The sequence below is a fragment of the Orycteropus afer genome, unplaced genomic scaffold (assembly GCF_000298275.1).
Source record: "Orycteropus afer afer isolate SDZICR_OR568_19922 unplaced genomic scaffold, OryAfe1.0 scaffold00104, whole genome shotgun sequence".
Classification (NCBI taxonomy): Eukaryota; Metazoa; Chordata; class Mammalia; order Tubulidentata; family Orycteropodidae; genus Orycteropus; species Orycteropus afer.
Genome location: NW_006921691.1, coordinates 9979907 through 9995353, shown reverse-complemented (window position 1 = coordinate 9995353; position 15447 = coordinate 9979907). Strand labels below are relative to the sequence as shown.

The following is a 15447-nucleotide window of genomic DNA, read 5'->3' as shown; positions in this document are numbered from 1 at the left end:
CCTGACTGCTGCTTCCATTGGCCTCAATTGTAGAACCAAGCAACGTGAATTCTTTGACAACCTCAATCTTCTCTCCATTTATTGTGATGTTGCTTATTAGTCCAGTTGTGAGGATTTTTGTTTTCTTTATATTGAGACGTAATCCATACTGCAGACTGTATTCTTCAACCTTCATCAGTAAATGCCTCAAGTCATCCTCACTTTCAGCAAGCCAAGTTGTATCATTTGTGTATCTCAGGTTGTTAATGATTCTTCTTTCAATACTGATGCCATGTTTTTCTTCATATAGTCCATCTTCTTGGATTATTTGCTCAGCATATAGAGTGATTAAATATGGGGAAAGGATACAACCCTGACACACTCCCTTCTTGATTTTAAACCATGTAGTGCCCCATTGTTTCGTCTGAATGACAGCCTCCTGGTCAAGGTACAGGTTCCTCATGAGTATAATCCAGTGTTCAGGAATCCCCATTCTTCTCAATGTTATCCATAATTTGTCATGATCTACACAATCAAATGCCTTTGCATAGTCAATAAAACACAAGTAAACATCTTTCTGGTATTCTTTGCCTTGAGCCAAGATCCATCTAAGAGCAACTATGATATCCCTTGTTCCACGTCCTCTTCTGAACCCAGCTTGCATCTCTGGAAGTTCTCTGTCAATATACTGCTGCAACCATTTTTGAATTATCTTTAGTAGGATCTTACTTGCGTGTGATATTAATGATATTGTTCTATACCTAAATATACTTCTTTTTAATTCCTTATCAGGGAGTTCCAATGCTTTATCTTCTTCAGGGATATGTTTTGGGTCTATATCCTGGTCCCTTGTTTCTTCTGCTTTATCTTGCTTCTTTGTGTGGACTGTGATGCTCTGTTGTCTCTGAGGCATTGTGATGTTTTTGTGTTTATATTTATTTAGTGATTGTATGTTGGAATGACTTGCCCACGATTTTTGTTTTCTTTGTATGTTATCTACACAAACAGAGTACTGTGTTCCTGTATTTGCTACCTGACAGCACTTATACACTCACCACCTGTCTCTTTTCCTGTTGTCACCCTCTCATATGTCCCTGCCAACCTTGGCAAACAGAGCCTATTCTTAGGTCCCTGGAATCCAATGAGAATACTATCATTTTAAAATCCAAAATGGTTGCCACTTGTAAAGATTCAAAATGGCTGCGCCCTTGGTCACTTTACATATCCAAAATGGCTGCACCCTTGGTCACTTTACATATCCAAAATGGCTGCCACTTGTAAACATTCAAAATGGCTGCACCCTTGGTCACTTTAAATATCCAAAATGGCTGCTGTGTGTAAACAATCAAAATAGCTGTGCCCTCCAGACAGTATAAAGTCCACAGCTCAGGTTGTCTCCCTCCTTGCTGTTTCCCTTCCTAGTCATAGGCCACCAGTGCAGTCGTCCCTGCAGCCACCCCTGCAGCCCTTGGTGACCAGGGCTGAACTTTAGGTGAATTCTCAGGTTCCAACACCACTTGGAAATATTCAGGCTGTTGGTCCCATCAGAATAGCTGACAGTCTGCAGCTCCGATCATCTCTGTATTCACTGTTTTCATTCAGGTTTTTCCACTAGTTGGTGCCTAATCCACTTCTGTATAGTTCCTTTCAAAACTCAGGGCTCCCAGATTATCTTTTGTATCTCTGTCAATCGGTTTTTCTTTTGTCTGTTGAAGAGGGTCTATGTCGCTTGTCTGCCTATTCCTCCATCTTACTAGAAGTCCGGTGTTTAGTTTTAAAACAATGAATTATAAGGGTTTTTTTTTAAATTTTAAGGTGAGCTGATTTAAAGAAAAGCACTACATAATGACATGACATAAAGACATGGCAAAATCTGGAAGGGGGGTATGTTAATGATAGAACTTTAAGGAAAAATAAGTTAGGGCCAAGAAACAAATAAGCCAGAGAGATACACTTCTTTTGTTCTCTGAAGAGACAGGGCAGCTAATTTGGCTGCTGTCTCTGTAAAGTGATGATTTAAGCCATCATCTACCCTTTGAGTAATTATACTATATAAAATTGTCCAGAATATGTCTCTTTAAAGAGTTATTATTCTGAAAGCTAGACATGTCTCTTAAAGAACAAGGGGTGAGCATGTGGCCCCAGACTTGGCAGGTTGTGCTGCTGGCTGTGTTTGTGTTTGCATATGAATGCCTACTCATTGGAGACAGAAAAAAAATAGGACAGCCATTCCTTGTAAATTACATTTCTCATTACATCTGCTTCCAACTTAACACAAGAATGAATTCCAAGTCAGTCATAAGCTATGTTTCTCAGGATTGGATTCTGTTTCCAATTAATAGACAACTTCTTAAAAAGTAACAGTCTAAATTAACACAATACCATTTCCTCTCTACTATCCTTGGGAAAGAATCTCTCATGCTAAAAGAGGGCTCCCACCACCTTTGTGTGTGTCACCATCAGCAAATGTACAGTCAACGTGGACATTTTAGCTATCATAAAAATAGACAAATGGATTGTTGCTCAAATATGATTGAGTCTACTTGTCCACTAGAAAATTATTTTTGCTAATGGTGTATTACTGAACATGTTTTCTTTGTGATTTTGGGGATTTATATATAGAAAAACACAGACTGCCTTATTTATTCTAAACAGCCAACTCCTTCAGCTGGGCACTCAGACTTGGCCTTGTTTCAGGCCACTCAAAATACATACTGAGAGCTTGTTGCAAATGTGCCTTATTCCAACCTTGAAGAAAGGAAATCAAAGCTAGACCCTATCATTCTTCCAACTCCACACTCAAGCTTTAACTTCTTAGAGAAACTTACAAGCAGCCAATTCTGCAACTTGTTAGTATATGTGGTTTGATAAGGAAGGGTATATTAGTAAATATGGCCTTTGAGATGCATGCATTTGTTTTGCATTCCCCAAAATTTTATATGTAGTACAAAGTTGAATATATCCTTAACTAGAACTTCTTACAAGAGCATGGGTGGCTCAAATGGTTTGTGATCAGTTGTTAACATAAAGGTTGGCTTGAAAAAGTTACCTTTTAAGAGCCTAAATTTTTCAAAAAATACATTCCAATTGGTCTTTAAAAAACAAAACAAAACAAATCCCAATGTTTATCCTTTTTCACTTTAAATGACCGAAAAGCCACCTAAGGCTTCCCAATGCCACTCATAGTGTCCATAATAAGCATTTACACAGGCTAATGCTTGATGCTGATGGTGTTTGCACACAAATCACAGAAAGACATTATGACGTAGGGAAGACTGAAATCATATGCCTATGAGGAATGGGAGTTTCTAGAGCAACAGAAGTGATTCTTTACAGGAGGTATTGTTGGGTGGAGCTTTCTTCTCTTCCTTAACCTTGAACACCTTGTTTACTCTCTCCCTCTTCACATCCAAACATTAGAATAGAGAAAACATTTTAGTTTACCAGAAAGCAGTGGAAAAGCTGAGCAGATTTCTCAACGGGAGAGAGACAGGGTGTGGGTCCTGACTGTGTAAACTTGGTGGGTGGGGAGACCATTAAGGCCTGTCCCAATTCAGGGGTTCAAGTGAACATTCAAGACTGGACATTGTAAACACATGAAATAAAAAGTAAACTTTTCTTGTTTGGGAGAAGGCATTGTGTTAACATAGAAGAGTCAGAGAATGAATACTAAAGAGTTTTCTAAGATCAAAAATACAAGTATTAGTACATGTTTACATTAATTCCTGTGGAGACTCAGTGTTTTTAGAATAACAGATGTCTGTCCCCCTCCACTTACTGAGTGGGTGCTGATGATTTCTTCAATCGAAATGTAAATGACTGGCTTGCTGACTGTCACCACGTCTGTGTACTTGTCCATATTAAACTTCTCTTCTGGCTCAGCAACGTTACATGCTTCTTGGAAATATTTCCTAATAAAGAAGAAAAAAAAATCTGGTTAAGACAGAGAGAAATCTGTGAGTTAAACATCTTCATCAGAACAATTAAGAAATTTTGAATGATGATTTGGTCTAGTGCTTTGTTCTCTGCCCCAAATCTTAGGGGGACTCATTACAGCACCTTCCAAACTGGCTTCTGACTGTGGAGCCAGAAGCCATGTTCCTGGCAGTTGGAACCAGCTCCTCAAACAGGACAAGGAAGATCTGTAAGGGTTTCAGACTCTGTTGGTGGACCCAATATGATCAAGTAATGGATATTTAAATAAAATCAAGACTGAAAATCCTTGATCTGAGAATCATGTCATATTAGAGAATACAATCTAAAAAATAATTGATCAATTTCACTACTTTAAATGGTATAAGCTCCTGGGCCTACAACACCTTATCAACCCTTCAAAGTTCCTGTCACCAATTTGACAAAAATGGGAGTTAAATGTACTGTTAACCAGAAATGATCTCTACTTTCCCAGGTAGTAATGTCCCAGGTGACAGTTGGTCTTCCTGCACATTTTTTGGCTATAATTTTTCATGGGTTGCTGAGGAACACATAAGATAAACAAACATGTCAGTGAAAAAGAGATCAATTTATGTGAGGAAAAGTCTTTAGTTTCGTTTCTTGTTAAATGGGAAAGAGCTGGGAAGACAGATGGTTAAAAGGAATAATCTGAGAAAAAGGGCAACAAAGGGAAGTTCTAACATGCAAGAAACACGGGAAATGGTTGTTACCTTTTCAGTCAGCGGGAAGAACTAAAATTAGCAGCTTGAGAAAGCAAAACTTCCTGTAGTAAGAGAAGTTAGGAGACTTTTCTCAGAGAGGCTACACATTCTAAATAGAGATAAAAAAATCAAGAACTACCCTTGCTGGTGGATGTTATTAAGCCAGCGGAAAAGTGAGGAATGGAAAACTGTCATTTTCCAAGTAAGGATTGAAAGAGGCCAAATTTGCATCATAGTTCTATGACCTACAGACTGTGGGAAAGGTAGACAAGGGAACAACATGAATGCCAAGAGACTCAGGGCTTCCTCAGAGAGCAGCAGGCTGAGTGAAGCCCAATGCCATGCTCACTCCTGTCATGTCCGTGTGGAAGGATGAGTGAAATAATTTGGGAAAACATGTAAGGTCAATAGACTTAAATCATACCTGTCTAATTAAGAAATGCTGAAGAGCAGAATAGAACACATTCATATACAATCACCAACAAATATAAAACCTGGACTTTCCCAGCCTTTCAAAGGCAAATCATCAGTTTCCTAGTATTGTTTGATGCTGTTAAAGCAAATTCTTTCTGAATGAGAAATGATCTTAAAAAAACAAAACAAAAAAAAACCAAAAACCCTAAAACCTCTTCTTAAATTTCACAAAGCAGAACTCAGCCATTTGATTTTTAAATTCTAATTATTATAAACTTGTATTATACCAGGAAGAATAAGTACTTTAGTTTGTCAACAGCAGAAATCATACATTTAGGAAGGACTCAATGAAACAGGGGTTCTGGGAATGGGGTCGGATGGAGGAAGATCAGGCACAAGCCCCTGACCTGCCCTTCCCTCTCTCCTCTTTTCCCATCTGGGAAAATAAATGCATGCAGCTAGATGAGGTTCCCATCCCCCTTACCAATCTCAAACTCAAGGCACAAAAGCACACATTATTCTTGTGTCTAAGGCATCTGACTGCTAACCAGAAGGCTGGTGGTTCAAACCCACCAGCCACTCCTCAGAAGGAAGATTGGACAATCTACTTCCATAGAGACACTGCCCTCAGAAACTCAAGGAGGGGTCACTATGAGTCAAATCGACTTGACAGCAGTATGTTTTTTTTTAAAATCATCTTGCAGATTTCTCCAAAAGTAAAGCCACTTCTCACCTGAATTCCTGATAGGTCTCTGACAAATAATTGTTCATAGAGGACAGATGCTCATTTTCTCCCTCAAACAGCTTGTTGGAGGCTGCATGCTGAAGAACCTTGGCCACTGATCCCAAGTTTCTCCTCTGGTCAGAATTTATTTGGCCACCGGCTGTCATGTCAATGATATCAAAGCCATCAGGAGCCACGATGGCTGGGTTCATGTACCGATAGTACAGGAGGTTTCCAACAATCTGGAGTGATGATGCAGAGGAAAAGGATCGTTTTTAAGAAAGAAAACACAGGAGTTTTGTTTTGTTTTCTGAAAGTATACACTCATTTACATTTCCCAGGAAAGCAGATATATTCTGATCTGAATCCTAAGGATGTGTTAAGTCAAGACGGGTGAAAATTACCACTATATCACTAATAAAACTAATAAAACCCGTTGCCATCGAGTCAGTTCCGACTCATGGCAACCCTGTGTGTTACAGAGTGGAACTGCTCCTTAGGGTTTTCTTGGCTGTAATCATTGTAGAAGCAGATAGCCAGGCCTTTCTCTGGCATGACTGGGTAGACTTGAACTACCAACCTATCAGTTAGTAGCTGTGCCCCCCAGGGAGCTTCAATTCATTAACAGAGTTAGCAAAATTACTTTTGGTGAAAAATATTCTTGTTGCCTCCCAAAAGGCTCTAATACAAAGAAGTTCAATAATATATACAATCACCAAATTTACTTTCACCATAATCAATAATCTTGACAGTCATTAGAAATAGAAAACCTGCAGTTTATCATAAATGGAGTAAAATCTTAGAAAATGGTAAGTTAATAATTTTGGCTTATACCCCCAAGGGAAACTATGGTGAGATTACTCTTAAAAATCTACCTTTAATAGCTCATCTTCTGTTGCATCAGGAAATTTCTCATGGATCGAATTCTTCAGTACTTTGGCTATATACCTCAATCCATAACTACATATGAAACAGATGACAAAAGAAAATAATGGAAAAAGACTAAGTGAGGAAGAAACACACAGTAATTGTTCCAGTCAACTAAAGCTGAGCAGTTTTCCTAAAAATGAAACATAAAGTGAGATGGGGATGGATTCACAAGACTTCCACTGATGATAGTAATAACTGAGTCACACCTTGAGGCTATGCTCAAGATACTGTTCCCTCTTCTGAGAACATTAGGCATTAAAAAGACAAATGTAGGCAGTCTTTTAAAGCATTACTGCAACATAAGGGAAAATTCCTGTCTCCACTGTAGGCATTTATTTTACGGAGTACTTCAGGAACTTATAGAAAAGAATGTTATTTGAGAAAAAGTTACTGTATATACCACTTACGGTAGTAGATCAAGGGAAGAAATGATAGAGTTCAGGACTTTGTCAGTGACCCTTCTTAGGTTCTCAATGGATGCTTCCAGTCTGTTTTTCACTTCTGGGTATGTTAAAGCTTGTTCTGTGGTCACATCATAAGGTAGCTTGCTGAAAACACAAGGGCCTTAAATTAACTGAAGGCACAAATACAGACATTCTTATTCTTGCCAAGTTGGTTCTAAAGTCAAGCTTTGTGTAGTGAACTTGACTTTGTCTGCTGACTCCAATGACAAAATGTTTGCTATGCTGAGGGGAGGACCCACGTGCCCAGAGAGTGCTCTTTGCCACTAGTGCAGTAGAGGCACCCTAGATCTTCCCTTTGGGCTCTTCTGGGAAAATAACAGACAGAAAGGGCTACCTTTCTTTTCTTTTCTTTTTCAATTATAAGAAGCAGATGTTTTTCAAGAAACAATTTAGAAATGGATAGTGGTGATGGACAGTGTAATAACTGTCACTAGATTATATAAGTAAAAAATTATTGAAATGGCAAATTTTTTGTTATATATATATCACCCAATAAAATGAAAACCAGGCCTATTCTTATGCTCCAAGATAATAAAAAAAAGCTTATGTTTATTACAGAAACAATTGTATACAACAACAACAATGCAAAGAATACTTAACACTGACCTAGTATGAAAAATACCTTAGTGTGTACCACTGTACTATGCTTGTATGCATGTGGGCCTCACACATTCTTAGGTGTAATGCAGTTTATCTGTACAGTACACACATTTCATACAAATCCTGTCTAATTTTTTCTAAAAAAAAAAAAATGAGTTATTGTACCTAACTGCAACTGAACAAAATATTATCAACATCATTCTATGCAAATAAAAACACTTTTATGCCACCATTCCAAATAATTATTTATTCTATTACAGGCTATATAGGAAAGAAAGAAACAAACCAAATCCACTGTTGGCAACTCAGTTATGACTCATGGCAACCCATCAGGACAGAGTAGAACTTCCTCAAAGGGTTTCCAAGATTGTAAATCTTTACAGAAGCAGACTGCCACATCGTTCCCCTGCAGGGACACTGGTGGGTCAAACTGCTGACCTTTTGGTTAGCAGCTGAGTGCTTTAACCACTGTACCACCAGGGCTCGCTTATTATGTGCTATACAAACATTTATTTACCAAATCTCCAAAGCTAAATATTTTGATTTATCCCAATGTTTTGCTATTAAAAATAGTGCTGCGACATTCACCCATGTGACCAATTCTCTGGTCTCCTCAATTATTCTATAAAAGGCACTGTATTGCTGGAAATAAAAATCTGGAATTACTTACATCTACCAAAAAAAATATAGAATAAGCCAATTCTACTTTGCTTTATGCTTACATGTTAAAGTTATTCACTTAGTAATTACAAAAAAGGTACACATTACCAGGTAAAACGAAAGTGTATGCCATCTCTTCTTGGTCTAGGTTTAGAAACACACAAGAGTAAACAGGGAGAGAATTACAGAAGTTTTGGCACTGGGGATCAACTAGTACTGAAATTTGAAAATACCATTTTAATATCAAGATGACTCAGACAAGGCCAAGAATGTGCTTGTATGGACATGTTAAAGAGAGGTACACCTTGGACTGACAACTGACTCTATATAGTAATTATTTTTTCTTATTGGCTGACAGAGTTTGAGTATATATAAAAATATACATGTAAAATGATAATAAAACGTTACTAAAAGCTAGTATTTTCCTAGCTTAGTTACCTGGCCTCTCCGGTCTGTGTTTCTAATTGGTTCACCCAAGTCTTGTATACCTCTACTGGGTTTGTGTTAATGATCAGGGATTTGTCATTGATGATCTCCTTCACCACTGGAGCCAGCAGCTGCCGCAGGGTGTTCTGTCCACGGGCACCTCTGTTGAAGCTGACGACCATCTTGATGACTGTAGGGTTTCCAGTAACGATGTCCTGTACCTGATCCACCTTAGATCTAAAAAAGCCCAAGCCAATACAAAATGGTTTGTCTTCAGAGACAGAGTTTTAAACAACATATATTCTCTCTCTCAGGCTTTATGGAACTCTCTTTTTCTCCAAGAAGATCAAAGTTGGCAATGATTTTAAAACAAACAATAATTTGCAAGATGTGTTTCTTAGCTGAGAAATCTGAGGATCTACAAATGAATACTCAGTGGTCTTAATACCAATCTAGAGAGCAGGTATGAGCTGGAAATGGACCAAGACTAACAACATTGGAAGATACTGCACATGTATTATGTCCCTTCTAGATGTTAAATTTTGAAAAATAACTTTTACTGAACAAACTGCCTTCATTTCTTTAAATCCCACTTAAATTCACTGTAATGCAGCTACTGCCTATATTATGTGGCTGAGAGAGGTCTTGACTTGTAATTCCTAACTTCTATGACCTATCCTCTTTTCACCTCCTCCCTCCTTTCACTTTTGTGCAACCTCTGACTCGCCTCTCTCTTAACCACCCTCCTCCCTCTTCCACTTCCTTTCTCATTAGAGTCTGACAATGCCACATTCCGGCTTATCTTACCTGGTCATTCCTCTTTGTTTCCTTTGCTGGGTCCCGCTTCCTTTTACTTTTTTCTACATGCTCCCATGCAGACCTCCTACACATACAGTTTCAGCTACCATTTCTTCCGAATCTACCCTCTGATCTCAATTTCTAACGTACATTTCTTTCCTCAAGGCCAGTCTTAAATTTCCGATTTTAAGCTAGACATTTTCACCCACATATTCTATCCCTCAAATTCAGTGTGGCAAAGATCCAAACTCTACTTGTTTCCTTTTCACTCCTCTGTTTCTGTGGATGGCAACATTATTTTCCCAATCTATTAAACTCAAATCCTCAGAGTTATCTTTGACTTTGCTTTTATCTTGGCTTCTACTCTTAGCAAGTTGCAAAGTTTTCTTTTCTTTTCATAACCACACTTTCCTTCTCCCTCCCTTGCATTATTACTATTCTGCCACCAAGTTCAGGGCTGTTTCCATATTTCTGCAAATGGCAGCAATCTGCGAGTCCTAAAGACCCAAGACCTCGCCCTCACGTAAATATGCATTTTCTTTAATCTTCATCGCTATCATGATATGTGTGTAATTAATGATGGAACAGTGGCTCAGAAAACTTAAGTGTTTTGCCTATGAGCACTTACTTGATAAGTGACAGAGTCAGAACTCAAAGGCACTTTCTGGTGCCCAGTTCAGTCTCCTCACTCACGAGCCCAACTTTCCTCCTCACCTCCACATCCAATTTTTCATATACTAACCTAATTTAGCATAGTGGCTAAAGCACTTGCCTGCTAACCAGACGGCTGGTGGTTCAAACCCACCAGCCACTCCTCAGAAGGAAGGTTGGGCAATCCTACTTCCGTAGTGATACTGCCTCGGAAACCCAAGGAGGGGTCGCTATGAGTCGGGGCCGACTCGACGGCCACATAACAACAACAACAACAACCACCTAATTTAGATCATAGGATTCTCACATCTGGGATGCAGTAGCCTCCGACCTAGCACCTCTGCTCTGGTCTAGTCCGCTTCACTCCTCAGTTCACTTTTTAACTTGCTATAAGAGCCACCTGCCTAAAGGATCACTGTGGTCATGTCATTCCACCACTCAAAGACCTTCAATGGTTACCCACTGGATTCACATGGAATTTATTAATGTAGAAACATGTGCGTGTGTATGTGTGTGTGTGTGTGTGTGTATGTTGTTATTTGCTGTCAAGTCGGACCTGACTCATAGCGACCCCTCCTTGGGTTTCTGAGGTGGTATCACTATGGAAGTAGATTGCCCAACCTTCCTTCTGAGGAGTGGCTGGTGGGTTTGAACCACCAGCCTTCTGGTTAGCAGTCAAGTGCCTTAGGCACTATGCTACCGAGCTCATGTATACATATACATATACACATACACATACATATATATAAACAAATTCACTGCCATCGAGTTGATTCCGACTAATAGTGACTGACCCCCTTTGGGTTTCTGAAGCAGTAAATCTTTATGGAAATAGATTGCCCAGTCTTCTTTCCGTGGAGTGGCTGGTGGTTCATATAGAAAAGTCTTAATGCAATATTCAAAAAGCTCTCCATCATCTGGCCCAACTTTTCCAATTGAAGCTCCCATTATATCTGTGCATGTGTCATATGCATCTGTTAAGGTGAATGACTTGCTTTTCCTTTCATATGTCTCCACGTCTTAGCTCACACTATCCCTGCTGCCTCAGCACTACCTATGCTACCTTCAGTGCCCAGCTGAAAAATGCCACCTCCATCCAGCAGCTTGCTCTCATTTTCTTTTATGAAATAAGTACTATTCCTCAATTCTGTGCATGAAGGTTCTAAGACTCAATCTATACATTTATTTTTTTAAAAAAGCCAATAAATTCACATGACTGAAGGATGCTGGTCATCACAGGAAAAGCAGAGTCAGAACCGTGTATTACAGGTGTTGGTATCATGTAATGCTTTACAGTTGTCTGGGTGCATAGTGTAGTGATTTGAAAAGCATATAGTATAGTACCTAAAGGTACAAGCTCTCAAGTTGGACTGGAGTTAAATTCCAGCTCTGATACTTCCTCATTTTGACCTTGAGCAAATTACTTAACCTCTTTGTACCTCGGTTTTCTTGTCTGTAAAATGGAAACGAAAGTACCTCCCCTCATAGGGCTGAAGTGAATCTTAAATAAATGAGTCCTTAGCAAGTGCTTAGAACACAGCATCTCCGTGAGTATTTAGCATAACAAAACTCAAACCCACTGCCATCAAGTCGATTCCAACTCAGAGACTTTATAGGACAGAGTAGAACTGTCCCATAGGGTTTCCAAGGCTATAAGTCATTACAGAAGCAGACTGTCTTATCTTTTTCCTGTGGAGGTACAGTAGATTCTTAACATGATTTATTCGGTACAAAAATAACTTCATGCTTGTTGAACAATAATCTAGGTACCCTCCTTGCCTTTAGACCTATGAAGCTCCAATTTATTCTCTTCATCCATGACCAGCAGATCAATCTTCTAAAATTCAAATATGGTTATGTCAATACTCTGCTCAAAAGTCTTTCACAGCTTCTCAGAAATTAAATAGATCCCCAGTACTTGTTCCTGTACTTAAGTGTTCTCATGATCTGGTCCCAACTACCTTTCCATCTTAATATCCTGGTAGTCACAAATCTAGCCACATCTGAGCTAGACTAAAGTACCTTCTCAAACATGCATTGTACCTTTGCCCATGCTGTTCCCACCACCATTATGCTTTCTTATGCTGTCCATCTCTTATAAAAAGCATAGCTATTCTTCAAAAACCAAAGATTCATGGAAACAATTAGCCCTAGCAACTGGTACACCATGTGATCTGCAGCCTATACCACTATGAGACCACAAGAACTAGATGGTGCCTGGCTACCACTGTCATCCACTTGGAAGGGATGTAGGAGATCCTGGATAGAGAGGGAGAACAATGTGGAACAAAACTCAAAATCATTTGGAAAAAACAAAAAGGGGACCAAGTTTGCTGGTCTGATAGAGCCTGGTGGAACCACGGAGACTATGGCCCCTAGCTGCCCTTCAGGTCTGGAATTGAACCCACACCTGTGGCTTCTAGCCACGCAAAAGACAGGCAGAGGAGTTGAACATTTACCTGAGGCAGATACCTTGGAGAGAACAATCATGGGAGAAAGATGGGCTGTTTGTGCACAGGGAGACAGCTCAGGGGACAGGAATGCATGGAGGGATGGATACAGGGAAGAGGTAACTATCAGAAGGAAGTGGGAGAGGAGCTGTTGCATTGGGGTAAATTGTAGTCATTGTCATGAGACAAAATGTATGTGAGCTGCTGTATGGAAAGTGAATTTGTTTGTAAACTTTCACCCAAATCACAATTGAAAAAAAAAAAAAGAGAAAATAATAATAATAAAAAAAGTATCACCATTCTTCAAGGATGTGGATCAAGCACCTTCTTCTCCAGAAAATCTTTATCAATCAGCCCAGGTGGAAGAATTCTTTCCATCTCATTGATTTTCTGTTGCATTGTGTGCATCACTCAAAGTCCTTACCAAATTCCACTGCACAACTTTCCCATCTACTCTTGAGTCATATTCCTTGTGCTGCTATAGACACCTTGAGGGCAGAGGTGCCTGGCTAATAATGCTTCAGAGATCCCTAGTAACTAGCATAGCCTAAGGTGTCAAGAAGTCAGGAGAGCAGTTAAGGTCCAGTCAGTTGATTAAGAACATCTTTCATGTTTCTGACCCATCCATTACAACCACCTATATAGATTTTTTTTTTTTTTTTACAATAATGGAATCAGTAAACAAGTTAGAATAATTTAAGTTCCAGTAAGAAGGGATGCTTACTCAACAGAGATTGCTATTCCTGTTCCAACCCTGCACCCCTTTTTATGGCTATGTTATGACTCAACAAATTGTAACTAAGTTAAATTTTCTTGTTGACTTTCAGTAAGGTGTTTCAGTTGTTGCATATACACAAAATAAAAAGTTAATTTAACACTAAACAGGCATAATTGGTGGGAGAAAAACTATCTGAATATATCTTATTTTAGTCAGTCAGAGATAGCACTATTAGCAAAATAATCTATTCATTGATAATTTTACTTATGTATTTATATACATACTGTATTTCTTCCTCTAGAGCAGTTTTAAACAGCTTGAGGAGTAGATATTCTTCTCGTTGGTTAGAAGCATAATTATAGAGTGTGAATATAACAGTATCCATGAATTTAGTTGACTTGTTTTGTGGCATCTGGAAAATCAGCTTAGCCAGGTATAAAGGATTGGTCTAAAAGGAAAAGTAATAAGAAGTGAAAAACAAACAGATCACCCCCAATAAACTATACGTAATATATTATTAAAGCAGAAAGCAGTAATCAAATCCCTGTTCTTCAGTAACTTAATATGTATACAGCATATAAAAGAACCTAGAACATAAGATTTTAAAAAGTGCCAGCTAATATTAATTCTTTGCTTGATGAAAGTGAGGATGACTTGAAGCACTTACTGAAGAAGATTAAAGACTACAGTCTGCAGTATGCACTACACCTCAATATAAAGAAAACAAAAAATCCTCACAATTGGTCCAATAAACAGCTTCATGATGGATGGAGAAAACATTGAAGATGTGAAGGACTTCATATTACTTGGTTCTATAATCAACACCAATAGAGGCAGCAGTCCAAATATCAGACAACACATTGCATTGGGCAAATCTGCTGCAAAAGACGTCTTTCAAGTGTTGAAGAGCAAAGATGTCTCCTTGAAGACTAAGGTGTGCCTGACACAAGCCAGGATATTTTCAATTGCCTCATATGCATGTGAGAGCTGGACAAATGAATAAGAAAGACTGAAGAAGAGTCAATGCTTTTGAGTTGTGGTACTGGCGATGAATGCTGAAAGTACCATGGACTGCTAAAAGAACTAACAGATCTGTCCTGGAAAAAGTACAGCTGGAATGTTCCTGGGAAGTGAGAATGGCCAGACTTCATCTCACCTCCTTTGGTCATGCTGTCAGAAGGAACCATTCACTGGAGAAGGATATCATGCTTGGTAAAGTGGGAGGTCAATGAAAAAGGGGAAGGCCCTCAATGAGATGGACTGACACAGTGGCTACAATGATGGGCTCAGGTATAGCAGGGAGCATGAGGCTAGCACAGGACTGGGCAGTGTTTCGTTTTGCTGTGCACCGGGCCGTTATGAGTCAGAGATGACTCAACAGCACCTAACAACAACAATCAATATTAATTCTATGCTATCAAAAGCTATATTAGAAAGTTATACAATTTAAATGTTACATACCTACTATATATTATAACATATAATGCATTATACAATTAGGCTACAGATACTTTTCACTATTAACATTTTTTAATCACATATCCATTTTAGAGACACAGAACAGAGAGAGGGGTAGCCAACAGAATCTGATATCAAAGGATACTGGAAGAATAGACCAAGGGTCTAGCTACATGGATTAGAAGAACTGATAGATAAATTGATGGAAACACATCTCATCTTCTGAGATTACAAAAAAAAGTAAAGGATATTTTCAAACATAAGAGCTCGGGTGGCATAGTGCTTAAGGCATGTGACTGCTAAGCAGAAGGCTGGTGGTTCACCTTGGAAGGAAGGTTGGCAATCTACTTCCATAGTGATACTGCCTCAGAAACCCAAGGAGGGGTTCCGGCAAGATGGCGGACTAGGCAGAAGAACTGCACAGACGCTCTTCAACAAAGACAAGGGAAACCAATTGACACGGCAGAAGAACTGCACAGACGCTCTTCAACAAAGACAAGGGAAACCAATTGACACAGAC

At 39.0% G+C, this 15447-nt stretch overlaps 1 protein-coding gene across 1 annotated transcript in view; it reads right to left on the bottom strand.

The window, feature by feature from the left end:
* IQGAP2 (IQ motif containing GTPase activating protein 2) overlaps positions 1 to 15447 on the bottom strand; it is a 439708-nt gene that overhangs the window by 57505 nt on the left and 366756 nt on the right. Inside the window, exons 23-28 of the mRNA XM_042781321.1 lie at positions 13754 to 13917; positions 8865 to 9089; positions 7110 to 7250; positions 6648 to 6732; positions 5782 to 6014; positions 3758 to 3890 (exon numbers count right to left, since the gene is read on the bottom strand). Of these exons, the coding sequence (XP_042637255.1) occupies positions 3758 to 3890; positions 5782 to 6014; positions 6648 to 6732; positions 7110 to 7250; positions 8865 to 9089; positions 13754 to 13917 (981 nt within the window). The remainder of the gene's footprint in view (positions 1 to 3757; positions 3891 to 5781; positions 6015 to 6647; positions 6733 to 7109; positions 7251 to 8864; positions 9090 to 13753; positions 13918 to 15447) is intronic.